This window comes from Aquarana catesbeiana, linkage group LG13 (genome assembly GCF_042186555.1).
Source record: "Aquarana catesbeiana isolate 2022-GZ linkage group LG13, ASM4218655v1, whole genome shotgun sequence".
Classification (NCBI taxonomy): Eukaryota; Metazoa; Chordata; class Amphibia; order Anura; family Ranidae; genus Aquarana; species Aquarana catesbeiana.
Window position 1 is genome coordinate 31,790,131 of NC_133336.1, and position 23,951 is coordinate 31,814,081.

The window sequence follows — 23,951 nt, forward strand, 5'->3', positions numbered from 1 at the left end:
CCGCTGGAGTAACACAGTCTCTATCGAGAGGGGGAGCGTCCCCAGTCAGCTCCTGCGGGTGATTCCTCCCTCTGCTCGCTGACATTGCATAATGCGAGTGCTCACACAACCACGGCCGCCCGATCTGCTCCTTCCCCTGCATCCTCATTGGCAGGGAGAAGAGCGAGTTGCAGGAAGGACTCCACCGGGACTCTCAGTTACTGAAAAAACAGACTGATTTCTCCTGTCCTTAGGACAGGAGAACCAACAAGTAAATTCCAAGAGATGCCAGAGCAGCGCTGTCAATAGCAGGGGCAGGACAGCAAGAGGAAGCTGGGGAACCCCACAGTGGCAGAACACCAGGGCCCGGTGGCAAGACAACCTTTGCAACCCTGATAGTTCTCCCACTGCTTTGGACCCTTATATTTTCTTGGTATGCTGGTGACATATATCTCTTGTTTCCCGCCACCCTGGGGGGCCCCAATACAGTAGGAAGGGAGCTCACTGCAGAACATGTGAAAGGGCCCATTGTGGGATCGTAGTAAAGGGCCCCAGGAGATTTTATATATATATATATATATATATATATATATATATATATATATATATATATATATATATATATATATATATATATATAATATATATTTGCATTTTATAGTTGCTCCCCTACTTTTGTCCCTGCCCCCCCCATGTGCTCCCCCTAAATATGAAAGCTGGAGACGCCACTGCCTAGAACTGCCCCTTGTCTCCACCCCTACACACCTCCTAGCACCACCCCCTTTAGACAGGTAACCAAGTATAATTTAGGGGGCTATACAAGAAATAATTGTATGGCATTTGTTAACAAGCAGCAATGTAGTAAAATGCACAAAACATTAGAATCAAGTCCCGCAAAAGTTAACAGAAAAAAAAAAAAAGGCTAAAAACTCAGTCGATCCATTCAGCACCTCTGCTACACGGTGACAGCGACTTCACTGGCGTAGGTGCGCCAAAATGAGCTTCCAGTCCACAGGCCTCTCAGGCTGCAGCAGAAGTTCACCTCCTGCTCCCCTGCACGATTACTCCAGCGCGGCAGCAGGCTTTGCGCCCAGTGCCTCCCACACTCTCTGGCGGAGGTGCCGAAACACCGTTCCGGCATGTTCCACCAGAAGAAAAGCTCTGTCTATAGCCCCAATTAACACTCACTCAGGTTGAACTGGATGGACTGGTGTCTTTATTCAACCTTACTATGTAACTATGTCACACACGGGCCGAATATTGGGAGACAATGGGCAGTTAAAAAAAAAAAAAAAAACGGCCGACATTCGGTCTGTGTGTATGTCAGTCTGTCTGTCAGAAGCCGGCCAAACATATGCTGGAAAACAGGAGACTGACTCCTGATAAGCGCTCTCAGCCACTGGCAGAGAGTGCTGATTGGAGTGTTCTGACGTGGGGCTGCCCCCCTGTCATAACACAACAGCTCAGCAGGGGAGATCACTGAACTAACCTTGCATGGTTAGTACAGAGGCTCCAACCAGAGTGGAGTTTTTTTTTTCTGTGCAACCCTGTTAGTGTGTAACCGGCTTATCTCTTTCCGTCACCATCGTATCTCTATCCCCATCCTTCTCTCAATCACTATCTCCCCCCCCCCCCCCCCCCCCCAGCTCTAGCCATCTCTCACTATCCCTCTGTCCATCACCTCTCCCACTCTATCCATACATACACACAACCCTCACCCGTATCTGGGTACCGGGCGTGACCCTTCCACGATAGGCTGGTACCAGATCTTGTATTCTGGGTTGAAGATATAAAGTGCATTGGTGCAGCTCCCAGAATCGGATCCCACCTGTGGGCACAGACCTCCGAACACATACAGCTCCCGCTGGTAAATGGTGGCGCTGTGATAGCTGAGTGTTGGCACCTTCCCAACGGCCTGGGAAAGACAAAAGGTACAAACCCAAAGGTGACCAATAAATATGGACTTCAGAATTTCATATCGCTCGCACTCAGACGGCCACTATACTTACAATGAGCGCCGTCCACTTCCACCCCACGGTGTCCAGCACATGGACATTGCTGAGCCAGCGACCCTCCCACATGCCGCCGTACACATACAACTTCTTGGTCTCAGGGTCGAAGGTGGCAGTGTGGCCCCGGGAGCACTGAGGGGCAGTGCCGAGGCAGTTATCTATCTGGAACCAGAAGTCATTCTCTGAAGGGTAAACACAGAATCAGGAAAACAGTTCTTCACCAGTCAGTGCTCTTCATTGGCCAGGCCCATAGAAATATGACATCAAAAGAATACATTCTATGCTTTTTACCAAATCACAACTTCTTACCTATTTCCAGCTTCCATAGCGAGTCCTGGCACGGCTTCTCGTTGGCTCCTTCCCCACCAATCAGAATGGCTGTTTCTGGGTCACACAGGCAGACGCTATGACACCATCTTGCTGAGGGGCACACTGAGGGAACAAACGATTCATTACACAGGATTAACCAGAAATCACAATCCTTCAAAATGTGTAATTCTTCTGTGAAAGACAAGGCACTATATACAGTGCAGCCAATCAGACAATCAGACATCAGATTTCACTGTGCACCGAACCGGGGGGGGGGGTTCGACGACTAAGATACCAGTTGAGTCAGACATGATTTTGGGGTTCCCCAAGTGGGTTTGTTCGCTTTATACGTACAGGCAATGGTCCCCAAACTATCTGATGATTGGCTGTTCTGGTTTACAGCGTTCACACTACTTCTCATGGAATTCTGCGGAGATGCACAGGAAGTGGTAGGTGGGTGATGATCACAGATGGATAGAACGTGGTAGGTGGGCGATGATTGCAGAGAAGGGCAGGACGTGGTAGGTGGGTGATGACTGCAGATATGGGCAGAACGTGGTAGGTGGGTGATGACCGCAGAGATGGGCAGAACGTGGTAGGTGGGTGATGACCGCAGAGATGGGCAGAACGTGGTAGGTGGGTGATGACCGCAGAGATGGGCAGAACGTGGTAGGTGGGTGATGACCGCAGAGATGGGCAGAACGTGGTAGGTGGGTGATGACCGCAGAGATGGGCAGAACGTGGTAGGTGGGTGATGACCGCAGAGATGGGCAGAACGTGGTAGGTGGGTGATGACCGCAGAGATGGGCAGAACGTGGTAGGTGGGTGATGAAGGCAGAGATGCAGAACGTGGTAGGTGGGTGATGAAAGCAGAGATGGGCAGAACGTGGTAGGTGGGTGATGAAAGCAGAGATGGGCAGAACGTGGTAGGTGGGTGATGAAAGCAGAGATGCAGAACGTGGTAGGTGGGTGATGAAAGCAGAGATGGGCAGAACGTGGTAGGTGGGTGATGAAAGCAGAGATGGGCAGAACGTGGTAGGTGGGTGATGAAAGCAGAGATGGGCAGAACGTGGTAGGTGGGTGATGAAAGCAGAGATGCAGTACGTGGTAGGTGATGAAAGCAGAGATGGGCAGACTGTGGTAGGTGGGTGATGAAAGCATAGATGGGCAGACTGTGGTAGGTGGGTGATGAAGGCATAGATGGGCAGACTGTGGTAGGTGGGTGATGAAGGCAGAGATGCAGAACGTGGTAGGTGGGTGATGAAAGCAGAGATGGGCAGACCGTGGTAGGTGGGTGATGAAGGCAGAGATGCAGAACGTGGTAGGTGGGTGATGAAAGCAGAGATGGGCAGAACGTGGTAGGTGGGTGATGAAAGCAGAGATGGGCAGAACGTGGTAGGTGGGTGATGAAAGCATAGATGGGCAGAACGTGGTAGGTGGGTGATGATCATAGAGATGGCAGAACATGGTAGGTGGGTGATGACTACAGAGATGGGCAGTACATGGTAGGTGGGTGATGATCAGAGACTGGCAGAATGTGGTGGGTAGGTGTTGACTGCATCATCCTCTCCACATAGTGCTGTGACAATCACTTACCTGTCCCGTTGGCTCCATTCTCACAGCCTTTACTCCCAAAGCGCAGCCTTCTGGGGTTCCTGGGACGAGCAACCATTCTCCTAGATGGCTCCTGCTCACTTATCACTCCCTCCTGAATGGTGGGAGGTAAGATGGCGGCCTTCTTTAAAGGTGGAGAATCTTTCAGTATAGCACTGGTGACCAGCGTGGTGACCTCAGACACGTGAACTTTCTCCTGTAAGTTAAAAATAAAAATCCTGAGGGGTCAGTGAATTCCCAGCTTATTCAATAACGAATAGTGCAGCCTGTAGCAACCAATCAGAATTTACTTATTATAGGTCTGACTGGAAAAATGCAATCTGACTGGTTGCTGTGGGCTCCTGCAAGGCGCATATGCCTAATGCTCTTTATGAGGAGGGGATGCCCATACCTCAGTGTTTGCTTCCAGGTGCCTTACAGGGGCAATTGTGCTCTCAGATAACAAGGGGCTGGTGGGGGGTCCAGTGCTGAGTCTCCTCCTGGCCGGAGTGCTGCTACTGAAGCCTGAACCTTTCATCATCTGCACCTGAAAGGAGGACAAGTGAGGAGGGCATGAGACGGGTGCAGATGGCAGGAGCAGCAGAGAGGCGAGGAGGCGGCAGGAGCAGCAGAGAGGCGAGGAGGCGGCAGGAGCAGCAGAGAGGTGAGGAGGCGGCAGGAGCAGCAGAGAGGCGAGGAGGCGGCAGGAGCAGCAGAGAGGCGAGGAGGCGGCAGGAGCAGCAGAGAGGCGAGGAGGCGACAGGAGCAGCAGAGAGGCGAGGAGGCGACAGGAGCAGCAGAGAGGCGAGGAGGCGACAGGAGCAGCAGAGAGGCGAGGAGGCGACAGGAGCAGCAGAGAGGCGAGGAGGCGACAGGAGCAGCAGAGAGGCGAGGAGGCGACAGGAGCAGCAGAGAAGCGAGGAGGCGCAAAAGAAAGGCGAGGAGGAGCAAAAGAAAGGCGAGGAGGAGAGGAGAAGAGACAGGTGCAAAGGACAAGTAAGGAGGGAAGGAGATGAACGCTGGGGCAAAGTGGGGAGGAGACAGGCGAAGGGGCAAGGAGAGGAATGAGAAGACAGGCACAGTGAACAGGCAATGGGGGACAAGTCAGAAGACAAACACAGAGGACAGATGAGGAGATGAATGGGGACAGGAATGAAGGGGAGGAGAAAGTCGCGGAGAATAGGCGAAGACAGGTGGGTATAAGGGTACAGAGAACAGGTGAGGAGGGCAGGGCAAGGGGATGGGCACACAGGACCGTAGCCAATATTCCTCACCTCTCCGGACACAGTGAGCATCAGTTTGGCTGGGATTCCCTGAGCCGCCAGTTTTATGCAGTCCATGATAATCTCCAGGCTCCAGTCGCCCTCCCACACCAGAGACCTGCCAGGAAAGTCATTGGATTACATTACCACAGATGGCAGAACAGACAGTTCATGCTGCGCTGAGGGTGGTCCAAGGAGTTGCCAGGGGAATGTCTGATCTGGGTACTGCTAGAGACATGTGAGGGGTGTAAGGTCAGCCATGATTGTTTCTCGATTTTCATCACAGAAGGAAAAAATTTGCAACCAGTTTCTCTGTGTGGGTGAGGCTTCTGTTCATGGTAAGAGCCCCGCCCATCTATGGGCACCCCAAGGCCAGCACATGGGTATCCCAGGGCATGCAGATCACTAATACACACACCACGCCCCCCCCTCCCCAGAGGATCAGCTGCCAGTTCCCCCTCCTTGATATTGGAGAATACAAATCTAGGTACATCTAGTGGGGATATCTAGTGTCCAGCTGCTAAAGGGATTATCAGACACATAGCGCAGGAACCATTACTACCCCCCCATACAGAAAATCGGCCACCTCTCAGCCCCCAAACCAACCAGGATATGAACCACCTCCCCCTACCTGCATAATCAGCCACAACACCCAATCTCCGAAGGATGAGCCATCCCCTAATCCCGAGCCCCCCTCCCCCTTCCCTTACCTGCATTGTGCAGAGAGGGTCCCGATGAGCTGTGGTTGGGCAGAACGGGCACGCAGCTGGGCGCACACGCAAGTATCACTGGTGTAGAAGTTCCAGTCCCCGAGGCTGAAGATAACCAGCTGTTTCGGGAGGGGGAGGGGCAGCGGTAACTGGAATGTCATCCGCCCCCCTTTACTGTGGACACAGAAAGACATGGGGCGTTATCGGTACACTACAGGGAGTGTGACAGTATTACAGATAGAGGTACCGTGCCACCACCTTGGGGGTACCATCTTGATGGCTGAGGAGCACTGGCACTATGAAGGTTAAGGGGCCCTACAGAAAACTACCCCCCCCCCCCCCACCTCTAGGGGTTCTATCCCCTCAGAAGCATACAGGAAACTCATACCAGGGGGCCCCATGGACAACTCTCCTCCGCCTCAGAGGCCTTAAAAGGAACTATCCCCCCAGGGTCCTACACAGAATCCGCCGCCCCCCCCCCTCCCTATGGGTCCTACAGAAAACTACCCCCTCCTTTCCAAGGGACCCCACAGAGAACTACCCCAACCCCAGAAGGAACTACACCCCCCCCCCCGTGCCATCCCAGGACCCCCTTTCCCTTGGGTCATATGGAACTACCCATGGGGAACTGAACAAGGAACTTTACCCCCCTCCCCCACCCCAGGGCCCCATAAAAAAGCTCTCCTCCCCAGGAGTCTTAAAGGGAACAATCCCCCAGGGTCCTAAACAGAATTCCCTCCTCCCCCTTTCCCATGGGTCCAACAGAAAATTACCCTCTCCCTTCCAAGGGGCCCCACAGAGAACTACCCCTACCCTAGGGCCCCACCAAGAACTACCCCTGGGGAACCCTACAGGGAACTATGCAACTATGTACCCCCCCTTCCCATCTCAGGGCCCCATACAGAACTACCCCTTTGGGAGCCTACAGGGAACTGGAACCTTATTACCCCTCCCCCCAATTCTTCCCATCCCAAGGCCCCATAGAGAACTCTCTATCACCCCAGGGGTCATATAGGGAATTCCTTCCCCCCAGGGGTTCTACTTCCCCGCCTCAGGGAACTACCAGGGTCCTACAGAGAACAAACACCCCCAGGGGCATACAGAGAACTACCCCCCATAACAAGGGCACCAAAGAAAACCAATTTCAGTCTCAGGGATCCTAGAGGGGACTATCCAACCATCCACCCCCCCACCAGGTTTTTTTTTTTAGGGAACTTCCCCTTGGGGTTCTATAGAGGACTATCACCCATACACAGAAATGCCATCATCCCAGGTGCCCTATAAAACACTATCCTAAATGAAACAATCCTCTCAGGGTCCTACACAGAATCCCCCCCCCCCCCGGGTCCTACGATAAACTGCCCCTTCCCTTCCAAGGGTCCACGGAGAACTACCCCCACCCCAGGGGCCCCACCAAGAACTACCCCTAACGATATCCCTCCTTCCCATCCTAATCCCAGGGCCCCATAGAGAACCCTACTTCACCCCAGGGGTCCTACAGGAAACTATCCGCCCAGGCTCCTGCAGAGAATCCCCCCCCCCTTCCTTGTGGCTTCTATGGAAATCTACCCCCCCACCAGGGGCAAGAGAAAACTACCCTTTTCCTTCCAAGGGGCCCCACGGGGAACTACCCTCAACCCAGAGGCCCCACCAAGAACTACCCCTTAGGGAGCCTACAGGGAACTGAAACTTTATTACCCTCCCCTCCCTTTTCTTCCTATCCCAGGGCCCCATAGAGAACTCTCCTCCACTCCAGGGGTCCTATAGGGAATTAACAACCCTCTCCCCCCAGGGGTTCTACTACATCCCCTCAGTAAACTACCGGGGTCCTATAGAGAACTACCCCCATTACAGGGGCCCCAAAGAAACCCAATTTCAATCCCAGTGGTCCTAAAGAGAGCTGTCACCCCCAGGGGCACACTGAGAAATAGCATCATCCCAGGGGCCCCATAGAAGACTCTCCTCCACCCCAAGGGCCCTATAGGTAATTACACCCCTCCCCTAAGGTAACTGCCCAGGTCCTACAGAGAACTAGAACCCCCAGGGGCATACAGAGAACTACCCCCATTACAGGGGCCCCGAAGAAAGCCAATTGCAATCCCAGGGATACTAGAGAGAACTATCATCCCTAGGAGCATACAGAGAAATACCATCATGCCAGGGGCCCCACAGAAGACTCTCCTCCTCCCCAGGGGTCCTATAGGTAAACATCCCACCCCAGGGGCCCCACAGGGAGCTAAAAGGAACCATCCCATGGGTCTTACAGAAAACTAAACCCCCTTAACATCTCAGGGGCCCCATAGAAGACTCTCCTCCACCCCAGGGGTCCTATAGGTAAACATCTCACCCCAGGGAGCTAATAGGAATTACCCCATGGGTCTTACAGAAAACTAAACCCCCTTAACATCTCAGGGGCCCCATAGAAGACTCTCCTCCACCCCAGGGGTCCTATAGGTAAACATCTCACCCCAGGGAGCTAATAGGAATTACCCCATGGGTCCTACAGAGAATTAAACCCCCCCTCCCATCTCAGGGGCCCCATAGAAGACTCTCCTCCACCCCAGGGGTCCTATAGGTAAACATCCCATCCCAGGGAGCTAATAGGAATTACCCCATGGGTCCTACAGAGAACTAAACCCCCCTCCCTTCTCAGGGGCCCCATAGAAGACTCTCCTCCTCCACAGGGGTCCTATAGGTAAACATCCCACCCCAGGGGCCCCACAGGGAGCTAATAGGAATCATCCCATGGGTCCTACAGAGAACTAAACCCCCTTCCCTTCCCAGGGGCCCCATAGAAGACTCTCCTCCACCCCAGGGGACCTATAGGTAAACATCCCATTTCAGGGGCCCCACAGGGAGCTAATAGGAATCACCCCATGGATCCTACAGAGAACTAAACCCCCTTCCCATCCCAGGGGCCCCATAGGGAACTTCCCTCCCCCCAGGTGCCCTGCAAAAAGCTGTCCCCAACTACACCCCCTCCCCAATGATACACCCATCCCCCAGAGCCCCACCTGACCAGCTGCCGCGGAGCCTCCTGCAGAGCCCAGACAGCATAGAACTCCACCCGACCCATCCTACACCCGCCTGGGGGGGGTGTCAGAGACACAGGGGCGGGGCCCGAGCCTTCCTGCAGCCTATAATGGCACCCGCCGTCAGGAAATGACGTCAGGGACAAAGTCAGCTTCCGGCCAGTGGACTTCCGGCCAGACGTTGTAGTTGTTGTACGACTTCCGGTGTGCAGGGAATGCCCTCCCCCCCCGGGTGTCTCCTCCTATCAGACGGCCTCTGAGGTGACTCTGAAGTGTAAAGAGGAGATTTGTATGGGAGGAGTTACTGCCTAGTGCGGTGATTGGCGGGGAGGGGACTGTTTTCAGGTTTCTCTTGTTACATGAGAGATAAGAAGATTCCAGGTCACATGACCAGATTCACCTCCTTCCTGACCAGACCATCTTCTGCTATTCAGCACTGGGCTACTTTAACTGGTAATGTACACGGCCATGCAATACTGTACACAAATGACATTTATATCATTAGTTTCACACAAATAGAGCTTTGTTTTTGTGGTATTTTATCCCCTCTGAGGTTTTTTATTATATAAAGCAGGGAGTCGGTAATCTACGGTCCGCGGGCTGAACCCGGCGCACAGACACTTTAACCCCTTCACACCAACCGTACGCAAATATGCCGCCCCGGCTTGAAGGGGTCGTACCGAGACGATAGCTGCACACATCACCCCGGTACCATTTTTTATTTTTTAGAGCAGCCGGTCGGCTTTCTTGGCATAACAACCGATACAGCTAAGAAGCCGACCGGCTGTTATCCCAAGCAGCGGGAGGAGACGTCCCTTTTTTTTTCAAAGGGAGAATGTAAAAATAAAAATTAAAGCGCCCCATCCCTCCGTGCTTACATAGCTGGGGAGGAGGGGCTGTGTAATATGCAAGGTGCTGTGTAATGTAAAGGGGTACAGGGGCTGTGTAATATAATGGGGTCCAGAGGTGCAGGGGGCTGTGTAATGTAAAGGTAGGCAGAGGTGCAGGGGGCTGTGTAATATAAAGGGGTCTAGATGTGCGGGGCTGTGTAATGTAAAGGGGTCCAGAGGTGCAGGGGGCTGTGTAATGTAAAGGGGGACAGAGGTGCGGGGGCTGTGTAATGTAAAGGGGGCCAGAGGTGCAGGGGATGTGTAATGTAAAGGGGGCCAGAGGTGCAGGGGGATGTGTAATGTAAAGGGGGGCAGGGGGCTGTGTTATGTAAAGGGGTCTAGATGTGTGGGGCTGTGTAATGTAAAGGGGTCCAGAGGTGCAGGGGGCTGTGTAATGTAAAGGGGGCCAGAGGTGCGGGGGCTGTGTAATGTAAAGGGGGCCAGAGGTGCAGGGGGCTGTGTAATGTAAAGGGGTCTAGATGTGCGGGGCTGTGTAATGTAAAGGGGTACAGAGGTGCAGGGGGCTTTGTAATGTAAAGGGGGCCAGAGGTGCAGGGGGCTGTGTAATGTAAAGGGGACCAGACGTGCAGGGGGCTGTGTAACGTAAAGGGAGGTAGAAGTGCAGGGGACTGTGTAATGTAAAGGGGTCCAGAGGTGCAGGGTGCTGTGTAATAGGGCTGGGGAAAAATCAATTTGAATCTTGAATCAAGTTGAGAGGTCAAAACGATTCAAATTTTCAACAAATCAATTTTTAAGATTTTTTTTTTTTTCACCAGGACCGGCGCTGACACCGTGTCGGTCCTGAGGAGCTGTAGGCCGGCGTTTTTAGGTGAGGCCGCGGCTTCGGCCTAGTCCGCGAGGCCGTACGCCGCGGACTAGGCCGAAGCCGCGGCCTCGCCTAAAGCTCCTGCCTGCAGCTCCTCAGGACCGGTGCGGTGTCCATCAAAAAAAAAAAAAAAACCTCGATTTGAGTCGTGAATCGAGTTTTTTTTTTAAAAATCGCCCAGCTCTACTGTGTAGTGTAAAAGGGGCCAGAGGTGCAGGGGGCTGTGTATTGTAAAGTGGTCTAGATGTGCGGGGCTGTGTAATGTAAAGGGGTACAGAGGTGCAGGGGGCTGTGTAATGTAAAGGGGGCAGAGGTGCAGGGGGCTGTGTAATGTAAAGGGGGCCAGAGGTGCAGGGGGCTGTGTAATGTAAAGGGGGGCCAGAGGTGCAGGGGGCTGTGTAATGTAAAGGGGGCCAGAGGTGCAGGGGGCTGTGTAATGTAAAGGGGGCCAGAGGTGCAGGGGGCTGTGTAATGTAAAGGGGTCTAAATGTGCGGGACTGTGTAATGTAAAGGGGGCCAGAGGTGCAGGGGCCTGTGTAATGTAAATGGGGGCCAGAGGTACAGGGGATGTGTAATGTAAAGGGGGCCAGAGGTTCAGGGGGTGTGTAATGTCATCTTCATTTATTAGCGGGTGAATGCATTCATTCACATACATTGAATCCGGCCCTTAGGGGGAAAAAGATTGCTGACCCGTGTTATAAAGGAAAAAAGGCTGAAGATTTAGAAAAAAAAATATTTTGTATTTTCTGTTATAAAACATCCAATAAAAAAATCTACCGTAATATACAGTATATTGTTTGGTTGGCGTGAAAGCTTTTTTGTATTTAGGCTTACACAAGCAGCTGCACTTTTTTCACTTAGCGCAGAAATTTCCTTTATAGCATGAAAGTTAACGTCTACAAACTATGGTGTGTATATACTGGAATTTTTATGCTAGTAATGTAAAAATAAAATAAATAAGAAAAAAAAATTAAAGCACCCCATACCTCCATGCTTACACAGCTGTGGGGGAGGGGCTGTGTAATATGCAGAGGGGGCTGTGTAATGTAAAGGGGTCTGAGGGCTGTGTAATGTAAAGGGGTCCAGATGGTATGGGGGCTGTGTAATGTAAAGGGGTCTAGAGGTACGGGGGCTGCGTAATGTAAAGGGGTCCAGAGGTATGGAGGCTGTGTAATGTAAAGGGGTCCAGAGGTATGGAGGCTGTGTAATGTAAAGGGGTCCAGAGGTGCAGGGGGCTGTGTAATGTAAAGGAGTCTAGAGGTATGGTGGTTGTGTATTGTAAAGGGGTCCAGAGGCATGGGGCTGTGTATTGTAAAGGGGTACAGAGGTGTAGGGGGCTGTGTAATGTAAAGGGGTCTAGAGGTGCAGGGCTGTGTAATGTAAAGGGGTACAGAGGTGCAGAGGCTGTATAATGTAAAGGGGTCCAGAGGTACGGGGGCTGTGTAATGTAAAGGGGGCCAGAGGTGCGGGGGCTGTGCGATGTAAAGGGGTTCAGAGGTGCTGGAATATGTAATGTAAAGGGGTCCAGGGGTGCGCGGCTGGGTAATGGGAAGGGATCCAGAGGTGCAGGGTTGTGTAATGTAAAGGGGTTCAGAGGTGCAAGGGCCATTGCACCCAGGGCTTTTTTTCAGCTGGAATGTGGTGGCCACCTCTAGCTCTCACAGATCCCTACCTTCACTGCACGTACTCACGGCGGGGCACAGTAGTGCTGACCAATGATCTCCCTGCAAGTGAGAGAGATGCAGAGCCACTTACACTGCCGGTAGGTACTAGATCCCGGGAGATGAGATGTGAGGAAGCTTTTTTTGTGGGGGGTCACTCTGTACACAGCACACTCCTGAACGCATATCGCATACTTGTGAACTCTGTACATAGCGCACCCCTAAAGCCTGCACTCACACACACTCCTCAACTCTGCACTCTGTATGTAACACACTCCTCAACTCAACCCCACTCTGTACACAGTGCACCCCTGAACTCTGCAGTCTGTATGTAGCGCACTCTTGAACTATACAGTTTGTATGCTGAATACTCCTAAGTAGACATAGGGGCTGATTTACTAAGAACAATGCGTTGCGCCAGTTCATACCTTAACTGGTGCGCTGGAAAAGTAATTAACCGAACATTCGAACCGGCGCACTTTGAAGCGCAAAACGATAATAAATATGTAAACTGCAACTGGTGCTAGGGTAACTGCGGTTTTCTCATTGAGAATAGCGCACACCCAATACAATTGGTTAATTTCATCTAATTGGATGTGTCTTGTTAGGTAATTAGTAGGTGTTCTCAGTGAATTACCCCTTTTGATGCTAATCTCATTCCTATTACTTCTAATATATCTTTGAAATGTGTTTTTTTTTTTTTCTATTTTTACCCAAATCTTTCAATACATTACAAAGAACAGAGAAATGTTTCTAAACCCAATAAATTAATATTTTCTGATCTTGATCTTTAAAGATGACCATACACTGCAATCAGTTAGATCTTAACCACTTACGGACCGCCCGCCGTCATTATACGGCGGCTGTTTGAAGGAGGATATCGTTGTTATGGCAGCAGCTAGCTGCCATAGCCCCGGTATCCCCGTCTTCAGCGGGCGGTCTGCTACAAGATAAAAGTGGTCTCTGCGGCGGATTCACCGCAAGATCACTTTTATCAGTGGCGGGAGAGGCCCCCCCCTCGGTCGCTTACCGGAGCCGTCGGCAGCGGCGGAGGCGATCGCGTCTGTTCTCCTGTCAGGTATGGAGATGAGTGAGGGGAAGATGGCCCCACCCGTCTCCATACAAATCCTGGGCGGAAGCGACGTCAAAACGTCACTTCCGCCCACAGCTTTTAACGGGCCATATTTATACATTATTTTTTTAAATTACAATTTTTTTTTGTGCATTTTAGTCTAAATATGAGATCTGAGGTCTTTTTGACCCCAGATCTCATATTTAAGAGGACCTGTCATGCTTTTTTCTATTACAAGGGATGTTTACATTCCTTGTAGTAGGAGTAAAAGTGACATTTAAAAAAAAAAAAAACAAAACGTTGTAAAAATAAAAAATAACAGGTAAAATAAATAATAAAAAAACATTTTTTAAACATGCCCCGTCCTGACCAGCTCGCATGCAGAAGCGAACGCATACGTGAGTAGCGCCCGCATATGAAAACGGTGTTCAAACCACACATGTGAGGTATCGCCGCGATCGGTAGAGTGAGAGCAATAATTCTAGCCCTAGACCTCCTCTGTAACTTAAAACATGCAACCTGCAGAATTTTTTAAGGGTAAAAATTTGTCGCCATTCCGCGAGTGGGCGCAATTTTGAAGCGTGACATGTTGGGTATCAATTTACTCGGAGTAACATTATCTTTCACGATATATAAAAAAAAAAAAACTGGGCTAACTTTACTGTTGTCTGATTTTTTTAATTCAAAAAAGTGTATTTTTTCCAAAAAAAGTGCGCTTGTAAGACCGCTGCGCAAATACAGTGTGACAGAAAGTATTGCAACGACCGCCATTTTATTCTCTAGGGCGTTAGGGGAAAAAAATGTATAATGTTTGGGGGTTCTAAGTAATTTTCTAGCAAAAAAAAAATGTTTTTAACTTGTAAACAACAAATCTCAGAAAGAGGCTCGGTCCTTAAGTGGTTAAAAAAATTAGAGTGCAAGAGCCTGTTTGATTTCCTATAATTTGAATTAATTGTTCAAGTGCGTCTTCCTATTACCTATTTTGCCGAAATATCGAGTTGTACAGAGATTGGCCAATCAGATTGCATAGTCATAGTGCATGACCATCTTAAGTGCCAAATTTGGAATGTAGATGTGCCTGGCAACTGGTGTTTTCTATTAAACAAGGTCTAAATGGGCCATTAACATGCATCACAGTTGAACTTAAGCTGGCCATACACTATACAATTTTCCTGTTCAACTTTCCTTTAGATTTACCAAAACCATATAATATGAGGTCAAACCTAAACCCTTTCAATTTGTATGCAATCAGACAGGCCCTTGCACTACATAGTTGAAGGTAAATCTAAAGGAAATTGAATCAGAAAATTGTATAGTGTATGGCCAGCCTTAGGCATGAGTCTTTGCAAAGTTAAACTAAATGAAATCCTTTCTTATTTTTTTCTTGGGGATAGAGAGTGCAGAGGGATTAGAAGTCTTGTCAGTTTTTGGGGATGTCTACACCCCGAGGCCTCATGCACACTGGACGTTTTTTGACGTTTTTACAGCAGCTGTTTTTGGCAGTAGACGTTTTTTTCTACAGTCATTAAACTCTCCATCATGTTATCCTATGTGTCCATGAACACATAGGCTGTTATCAGCAGTTTTGGGCAGTGGCGTTTTTAAGCAATAAAAAAAACCCCAAAAACTAGTGGGCTGAGAGACGTTTTTCTAGCTGTAAAAACGCTCTAACGCTGATAAACGTCGATAAATGCTCAAAAACTTCGCTCACCAGTGTTTTTTAACGTTTTTGATCTATTGAGAAAAAATAAATAAAAATTCTTAAAAAAAAAAAAAAAAACCTTAAGGTGGAAAAACGCTAAAAAACACCAATAAACGCTATTGCAAAAAACGTTGAAAAACTCTCTGCAAAGCTACTGGCGTTTTTATAACATTATTATAATGTCCGGTGTGCAGGAGGCCTGATAGGGTGAAGACACCTCCCAAATTTTGCCACTTTCTCCTTTAAAATGTATTCACTTTCTGTCACATAGCCAAACAGGAAGTGAGGGGAAAACCCTACCAATGTCTTTCCTTGAGGACACGCGGGTCAATCTAAATAGTTTCCCCATTAGGTAAATTGCACTCTAGCATTTTGCTGTGTACACCCCAAATTGTTAGGTATCTTGGACTGTGGGGTTTATTTACTAAAGGCAAATCCATGAGCTGCAAAGCTAGTGCTGACGCCAGGAAAAAAGCGGTGTTAAAAACGCAATTTTTTTTCGTGTTTTGCATTGGCGTCAATACCCGTTTAGCCACGGTAGCTTTCAGACGCGTTTCTCTGTCTGTATTCAAAATCAATGGTTCCCTATGGGAGCCCATTGATTTGAATAGAAGTCTCACCAGAAGTCGGATCAAGATGACGAAGTTCTCCCCCAATATCCATACCAGACCCTTATCCGAGCATGCAGCCGGCAGGTCAGGAGGGGGGGGGGGGACATGCGCCCCCCCCCCTCCTGGACCATACCAGGCCACATGCCCTCAAAATGGGGGGTGGGTGCTTTGGGGCAGAGGGGGGGCCCCTGTGCCCCCCCATCCCAATGCACCTTGTCCCCATGTTCATGGGGACAAGGGCCTCTTCCCGACAACCCGTGCCCAGTGGTTGTCGGGGTCTGCGGGCGAGGACTTATCGTGATCTGGAAGCCCCCTTTAACAAGGACCCCCCCCCCAGATCATGGCCCCCCCCCCCTAGGTGGAGTTTGGGGTACATCGTACCCCTACCCATTCACCTAAATAAAAAAAGTGTCAAAAATAAACGCAATACATGGGTTTTAAAGTATTTTATTAAAGCAGATCTGGCTCTTCTCCTCTCTCTCCTGCTCTTTTGCTGGGTCTTCTCCCCTCTCCGGGTCTTCGCCTCTTTCCCCGCTATCTTCTGCTCTTTTGCTGGGTCTTCTCGCTCGGGTGATGACATCACAAGGGGCATGTCCTCTAACTACGTCATCGGGTGGCCCCGCCCCATGCCAGTATATAAGTCATTGCACACGGAGGACCCAGCATTACACCGGGAGATCGCGTTGAGTCAACATCGGAAAAAGAGGGAGAAGACCAAGAAAAAGAGCAGAAGATAGGGGAGAAGACCCAGCAAAAGAGCAGAAGATAGTGGGGAGAGAGGCGAAGACCCAGCAAAAGAGTAGGAGAGAGAGGAGAAGAGCCGGATCTGCTTTAATAAAATACTTTAAAACCCATGTAGTGTGTTTATTTTTGACACTTTTTTTATTTAGGTGAATGGGTAGGGGTACGATGGAAAAGACCCAGCAAAAGAGCAGAAGATAGCGGGGAGAGAGGAGAAGACCCAGCAAAAGAGCAGAAGATAGCGGGGAGAGAGGAGAAGACCCAGAGAGGGGAGAAGACCCAGCAAAAGAGCAGAAGATAGCGGGGAGAGAGGAGAACAGGAGAGGGGAGTTAAATCGCGTTTAACACCTTTTACTGGCGTTTTTACAGCTCTAATGCTGGAGCCTCAGAACGCACTGGTCCTGGGTATATTTTGGAGCTTAAAAATGCCTATGCCACTTACAGCTCAAAAACGCCATGGTGGGCATGAGGCCATAGGCTAATATGGAGAGGTGTTTTTAAGCTGCAAAAACACGCTCAAAAAAGTGGCTGTAAAAACGTCCGTGGGCATGAGGCCTAATAAACCCCAAAAGACCTAATAATGTGGGGTGTACACAACAAAGTCTAGAGTGCATTTTGCCTAATGGGGATACTAGTTAGATTGACCTGTGTTGTTCTTTTTTAGGTTGGGCTTTGTGTCCCTTTTCTTAAAATTGGCCTCACTTCCTGTTTGGCTATGTGACAGGAAGTGAAGCCAATTTTAAGAAAAGGGACACAAAGCCCAACCTAAAAAAGACAATCAGGGGTTCTAACACTCACTTGGTTTCCCTAAAATGCCCACAATTAGAATAGGATTGTCTTGAGCTTGATTTTAGCTCAGTGCTCTAAATCGGTGCTTCTCAACCCTGTCTTCAAGTACCCCCCAACAGGCCATGTTTGCAGGTTTTCCTTCATCTTGCACAGGTGCTTTAAATCACAGTCAATGGCTTGGTATTTTGGACAGCTATTTTATCTAAAATAAATTCCCAAAACATGGCCTGTCGGGGGTACTTGAGGACTGAGGCTGAGAACCACTGTGCTAAAATTGAAAATTGAACACTTAACTCTCTGTAATTTTCCTTTTCTGGTGCCTATCCATGGCAGCATACGCAGAATCAATGCATATGCTACCATGAAGGCACCAGGGAAGTAGCTTTTAGACAAATCACACCTTTTTTTGTTTATCCGTGCCAATCAGCTTAGTTAAGCGGCAGCTGGGAAATCTGTTGCATGAAAATTAACAAAACACATAAAACAAAAATTTGCTAGAAATTTTATTGGTCAACAAAACAGGACTTGGAAAAGAGCAAGGAAAGCAAAAAACACATGCATGTTAATATGAGACATGAACAGAATATGGTTTTGAGGTCTGACCATTTTGCAGAGGAAATTAACAGAAATGCGCCCACAAACGGACATCTAATAAAGATTTAAACATTAATTAGTCACAACATCTTGAGGAAGATTTTGCAAAATAATGCAGTCCAGGCAATTAAATCAAAGTGAAACAACCTACTAATGACACATATTGACTACATCAAAAATATTTCAGGGAAAAACACCCCCCCCCCCCCCCCCCCCCCCAAAAAAATACAATAAGCCAAAGTAAAAAAAAACTTGCTCTAAAACACATCTGTTTTGCAAAGACATAACAAACAAAATACAAAGAGAAAATACATGTGTTACAAACTCTATAAGGACACCCAAATGTACTCTCTTGACGGTGTTCTGTCGAGAAGTGCATGGTTTGTACTGCGCATGCGCTGTACGGAACAGCACAACAGCCTGCGCACAATAGCCGACAGAATACAATTTTCTGTCAGATTGTGCCCCGCGCCGAATAGCATAAAAAGTTTTGTTTTGCAGCACTGGGCATCTTTAAAAATTCCGCCCCCAACTGGCCATCATTTATAAATCCACCCATAACATGTAGAAATCCGCCCCTCACCGACATGAACTTGGCACGGGAGCGCGGGGCACAATCTGACAGAAAAATTTATTCTGTCGGCTATTGTGCGCAGGCGTGGTCTCAACAGCTGATCATAAAATCAGCTGTTGCACTGTTCTGTGTGGCGCATGCGGCGTCTGTCCCGGCACTTCTCGAAAACCACACCGTCCCCACACACAATCTTGCCGCTTTTCAGGGCAAGGTAAAGAATGCTATCTGCAAGCTTTATATAACATAGGTTTCTGTGCTAATGAGGCAATTGAAAAAACATACACAGTCCATGAAACACACAAAATGCAAGTTCACCCAATGTAGAGACAGAACTTCAAAGTGGGTACACCTGTTAAGGATGTCCTTAAATTACTAACCCAAAAAAAACACCACTCTCCGAGCATGCCCAGAAACATCCAAGTGCTGTTCACACACAAAAAGAAGAAGAAAAAAAAAAACAAAGTCCCCGAGCATGCCCAGACCAACCCAAATGCATTTAACACACCAAAAGGCACAGGAAAAAAATCAAAGTCCCTGAGCATGCCCAGACCAACCCAAATGCAGCTAGCACAAAATAAGCCACCCCCCTGTCCAAAATTAAGCACATCATCCAGCATGCTACAAAATTACAGATGGGACAAACACCGCTCGGTCCTTACATGGGCAAAAGCTATACAACAAATACCATTTCAGTCTATGGGAACTGACTTGTTAATTTTGCTAGTCCCCACTTGGCTAGCTTATCTTCTAGTTATTGGCCTTAAACTGGGTATGGGGGCCCAGGTCCTACCCTGAGGGACATATATCAATGTCACCAATTTGGACAACCCCAAAAACGAAACAAGGAGAAGTGCCTTTAACTGGTTGCCGCCCGCCCACCGTCAAATGATGGCGGGGCTGCTCTCGTTCTGGGACGCCGTCATATGACGGCGTTCCAGAACGCCTGCACTCATGAGCCCGCGGGGGCTTGCAGCGTAGCAACACGGCGCGACCCCGATCTCTGTAAAGAGCTGCGTCCGCAGCTCTTTAACCATGTGATCGGCTGTGTCCAATCACAGCCGGTTACATGTAAACAAGGAAGTGCTGGTAATCGGCACTCCTCGCCTCACACTGACAGAGTGTGTGGCGAGGAGAGCCTATTAGCGGCATTGCGACGCAGGGGGACATGTAGGAATGTAATCAGGGCACTGATCATCAGTGCCCTGATTACAGTATAGTAAAACAGTGTCACCATATAGTGCCCACCAATGCCAGCAATCAGTGCCCTTTAGCGATGCTAGTCAGTGCTGGCAATCAGTGCCGTCTATCAGTGCTACCCATCAATGCCTATCCATGCCGCCTATCGGTTCCCACCAGTGCCGCCTATCAGTGCCCATCGATGCCGCCTATTAGTGCCACCTAACAGTGCCCATCAGTGCCGCCTATCAGTGCACATAAGTGCAGCATATTAGTGCCTCCTCATCAGTGCCAACTCATCAGTGCCCACCAGTTCAGCCTATCAGTGCCCATCAGATCACATCAGTGAAGGCGAAAAATTACTTAGTTACAAAATTTACTGACAGAAAATTTTTGGTCTTTTTTTTTTTGTAAAAAATAAAAAAACCCAGCAGTGATTAAATACCACCAAAAGAAAGCTCTATTTGTGTGAAGAAAATGATAAAAAATTTGTTTGGGTACAGTGTAGCATGACCGCGCAATTGTCATTCAAAGTGCGACAGCGCTGAAAGCTGAAAAATGGCTTTGGTAGGAAGGGGGTGTAAGTGCCCGGTAGGCAAGTGGTTAAAAATGCAAAATTGCTTTAAAGCTAGTACCTTGTAAAATGGTGCATCTGTAGCATGTATCCAAAATGCTGCCTCAAAGATGTACGGCTTTAGAGAAAAGTTACAAATTTACATTGCAGCTGCAAGATTTTTAACACAAAGCAAAAAATAGCCCCCCCCCCCAATACATACAAGGCCGTTTGGGTCTGTTAAGGCTTAAAATGAGAACCCCCACGTGAAAAATCCCACCCCAAACTAAAAAAATATTGTGCCCCTCCCACACACTAACAAACCCCTAGCCAAACACACAGCAAGCCAGCCCATGAAAGGGGGGGTGGATACTTGGGGGCAGGAGGGGCTCGGGCACCCCAAAAGTCAACCACCTTGTTCCGATATTCAAGGGGACAAGGGCCTCTTCCACACAACCCTAGGCTGGGGTTGTGGGGGGCTGCAGACAGGGGGCTTTACAGAATGTGGAAAACCCCTTTAAACTAGTGGGTACAAGGTGCTTTGTGGTTGGTATTTGGCTGAGCCCAACATGCCCCATAGGCAGCCAGCTATGTTGAGTGCATGTGGCCTTGTATGGTTCAGGAGGGGGTTGGGCAATCGCTCTTCTCGCCCCCTTTCCTAGCTGGCCCTGTTGTATGCTCTGAAAAAAGGATGTGGTTCGTATTGGTGAAAGCAGCTCACAGCCATTTGATAATGGAGTGGAGTGTGGAGTTCCCTTTTAAAAGCAAACGTTAGCCCATGGAAATCCAAGGGGTTAGAGGAGGGAGACAAGAGCATTGGAGAGTGGATTTCCCCTTTAAAAGGCAAAAGTTAGCCCATGGAAATCCAAGGGGTTGGACAAGAGCATTGGAGAATGGAGTGTGGAGTTCCCCTTTAAAAGCAAAAGCTAGCCCAAGGAAATCATATACATTAGAGGGGGAAGGTTAAATGCCCTTTTAGGAGGAGCCAGAGGAGCGAGAGTCTTTTTACATAATTTTAACAGGGTGCATGTCACATGTTGGCAACGTAACATGCTAACGTAACCTGTGTGCAAATCTCCTTAAAAAAAAAATACATAAAAGGTGAAGCAGCATAAAAAAAAATAATAAAAAAAAAAAAGTCAAGTTTAGAGGTGCGCCCGTTCCACCTACGCAATTGCATTGCTTGACATTTACTAAGATTTTGGCCGCACAGTGAATGAACGCATTTGAAGTGCGTGAGCACAAGAGTCGCTTGCGCATGCGCAGTGCTTACATTGATCTCACGCAGTTCTAAACGTACCGTACTTGCAGGCTTTCCCAGAAAAAGTTACTCTCTCATTCTATTTTGGGCATATTTGTTACTAAACTTCTTCACATCACCCCATAATATTGGCACCTCCATCCTCTGTTAATATTGAAGATGCCGTGCGCCATGTCCATAGTGGCGCACAGATTGCATTCTCCCGTGTTCCGAGATCGCTATAGTAAATGGGGGATTCGCACTGTTCCCGGCGCACCGTTTCGTAAATATGAAAATGTGCGTTGCGCCTCTACTGATGGTGCGCAGCTTTCGTAAAATCAGCCCCATAGTCTTAAAGATACAACTGGCCCTTTGAGGGCAACCATAATGCTGATTGGGCCCACTACGAAAGGGAGTTTGACATCCCTGTATTACGGGGGGGTCACTGTATATGTGTGTGGTCACTGTGTGATATGCATTATGGGGTCACTGTATGATATGTGTTTTATGGGGTCACTTCATATGTGTTCACTGTATGATTTGCATTATAGGGTCACTGTGTGATGTGTGTTATATGTGATCACTGTATATGTATTATGGGGTCACTGTATGATATGCGACATGTGGACTCTGCATGAATAACAGCTGCAGATTTCACCAGCTGGCCCCACCCAATATGGCAGATCTACCATGCCCAATGACAGACATGTAATAGGCCAATCACAGCAGCCGAGTGCTGCTTTGTGTAGTTGCCCTGGCCAATAAGGGACATTTCTGGTCGGATCTAATGAGTTTACCTGTGTAATTATATTGCAGATACACCTGTGTAAGATGGCTCTGATGGAAGCAGCCACTCCCCAACTCAAACATAACATACACCAGATCTGGGAAAGCCTGTTCACTAGGACGTTGCCCAGGCCTGCCATACAGCACAAGTTGGGTGCTTCCAACACAGCCCTCTCACACAGGTGTGTCCAGGATGTGAGTCCGCAGTGTACACAGTGCAATGACCACACACTGCAGACACTCAAGCTTTCACTTCCTTCATTATCTCCCCTGCACACATAACAGACAGTAGAAGCAGAAGCACAGACATGACAAACTTTTATTGAGATATGACATCAGATGGAAACAGAACACAGCTGATCCTCCAGATCATACGACTACCTGGACATAGTAGGACAACACACAATGAACCTGGGTCTGTACCCCAAGACAAGGCCCCACCCCCTGCACACCCCAAATATTATAAATAGACTTTGAGCTCTAAATATTTACACTGTAAAAGGAACAATGTACAAATAAATAATCATAAAATCAGATCCAACAGTGAAAAGGCACCTAGTAGCCCCCCTCCCCGCCCCCACCACAGATGACATTCTCCGTTATCGGCCTGCATACAGGAAGTTGGCTGTGCACTGGATGAAACTGTCCCTCCAACCATCACACCATTTATAAGATCACCTGATCAACCTGTGTAATGCCCCCCCCTAGCAGCCATCTGTGTCTTCTACAAAATGCATGCAATTGGATCGTCTAAAGTGGTCTGTTAACTCTTCCCATGCTGCTCAGTGAAGATTCTCAGTCAATGCAGCCTGTACAGCAGATGTGGCTGGCGTGATTAAGTGATCCTTCCATGGGTGGTCCAGCTCCCTTCCTGAGGTATGTGGGTAAAAGCAAAGGCTTGTGGGCAAGCAGAAGTGCTGCAAGGCATTTAAGGACTACAGAAGCTGAGCCGTGTGTCCATCAGAGAAGGGACTTCAGCGTGACCACATCAGACAGATGTCTCAGTAATTCATGGAGTCACGTACGGAGAGATGCCCTAGTTCTGCAAACAGGCACCATCTGGGTTCAGTTGTTGGGGTCCCCCTCCCTGGCCCTCCCACAGGCTCAGCTGCTGTAGTAGACATGAAAGAAGAGAGCCTTGTTGCGCAGCAGGGAGTAGGAATTGTCTAGTTTGAGCAGGTAAACGCCCTCTCCAGGGTAGTCGTGGCTCCCGGCTTGGACTTCACGGTGACTGTCCCTGCGGAACACCTGCATGATCTCTCCATAGCGACTACGCAGGCGGTATACAGATCCTCGCTCTACGTCTCCCTCCCGGCTGTGCCCTGGAACACAGAAACATCAAGCTGATCAGGATGCAAATTCCACCATAACAAAATAAGAAGGCCATAGAAACAGGATCTAGAGTTCTTGCCTGCAGCAAGCCCCGCCCCCAGACATTCTGCCCCCAGCAAGCCCCACCCCCAGACATCCTGCCCACAGCAAGCCCCGCCCCCCAGACATCCTGCCCACAGCAAGCCCCGCCCCCCCAGACATCCTGCCCACAGCAAGCCCCGCCCCCCCAGACATCCTGCCCACAGCAAGCCCCGCCCCCCAGACATCCTGCCCACAGCAAGCCCCGCCCCCCAGACATCCTGCCCACAGCAAGCCCCGCCCCCCAGACATCCTGCCCGCAGCGAGCCCCATCACCAGCCTGACTCACAGGGGCTCTCTGTCTCCTCCTCTTCCTCATCGTCACTGGAGTCGCTGACTTGTATGGTCACCGCTGTGCTGGTCACTGGTGTCCAATCAAAATAGATTCCGAAACCAATGTCATAATCGTCAGTAGCAAACTCCCAGCAG

General features: G+C 49.3%; 2 protein-coding genes across 2 annotated transcripts in view; both read right to left on the reverse strand.

Annotated features, from left to right (window-relative positions):
- LOC141116726 (uncharacterized) overlaps positions 1 to 9,022 on the reverse strand; it is a 14,255-nt gene extending 5,233 nt beyond the window's left edge. The window contains exons 1-8 of the mRNA XM_073609119.1: positions 8,880 to 9,022; positions 5,866 to 6,039; positions 5,168 to 5,273; positions 4,306 to 4,440; positions 3,897 to 4,110; positions 2,301 to 2,423; positions 1,989 to 2,173; positions 1,698 to 1,894 (exon numbers count right to left, since the gene is read on the reverse strand). Coding sequence (XP_073465220.1) covers positions 1,698 to 1,894; positions 1,989 to 2,173; positions 2,301 to 2,423; positions 3,897 to 4,110; positions 4,306 to 4,440; positions 5,168 to 5,273; positions 5,866 to 6,039; positions 8,880 to 8,941 — 1,196 coding nt within the window. The 5' untranslated portion in view covers positions 8,942 to 9,022. The remainder of the gene's footprint in view (positions 1 to 1,697; positions 1,895 to 1,988; positions 2,174 to 2,300; positions 2,424 to 3,896; positions 4,111 to 4,305; positions 4,441 to 5,167; positions 5,274 to 5,865; positions 6,040 to 8,879) is intronic.
- A 13,391-nt stretch (positions 9,023 to 22,413) lies between these two features.
- The window catches only part of TMED8 (transmembrane p24 trafficking protein family member 8), a gene marked incomplete in the record, with an annotated part of 6,202 nt that continues 4,664 nt past the window's right edge, over positions 22,414 to 23,951 (reverse strand). The window contains 2 exon segments of the mRNA XM_073610339.1: positions 22,414 to 23,434; positions 23,812 to 23,951. Coding sequence (XP_073466440.1) covers positions 23,217 to 23,434; positions 23,812 to 23,951 — 358 coding nt within the window.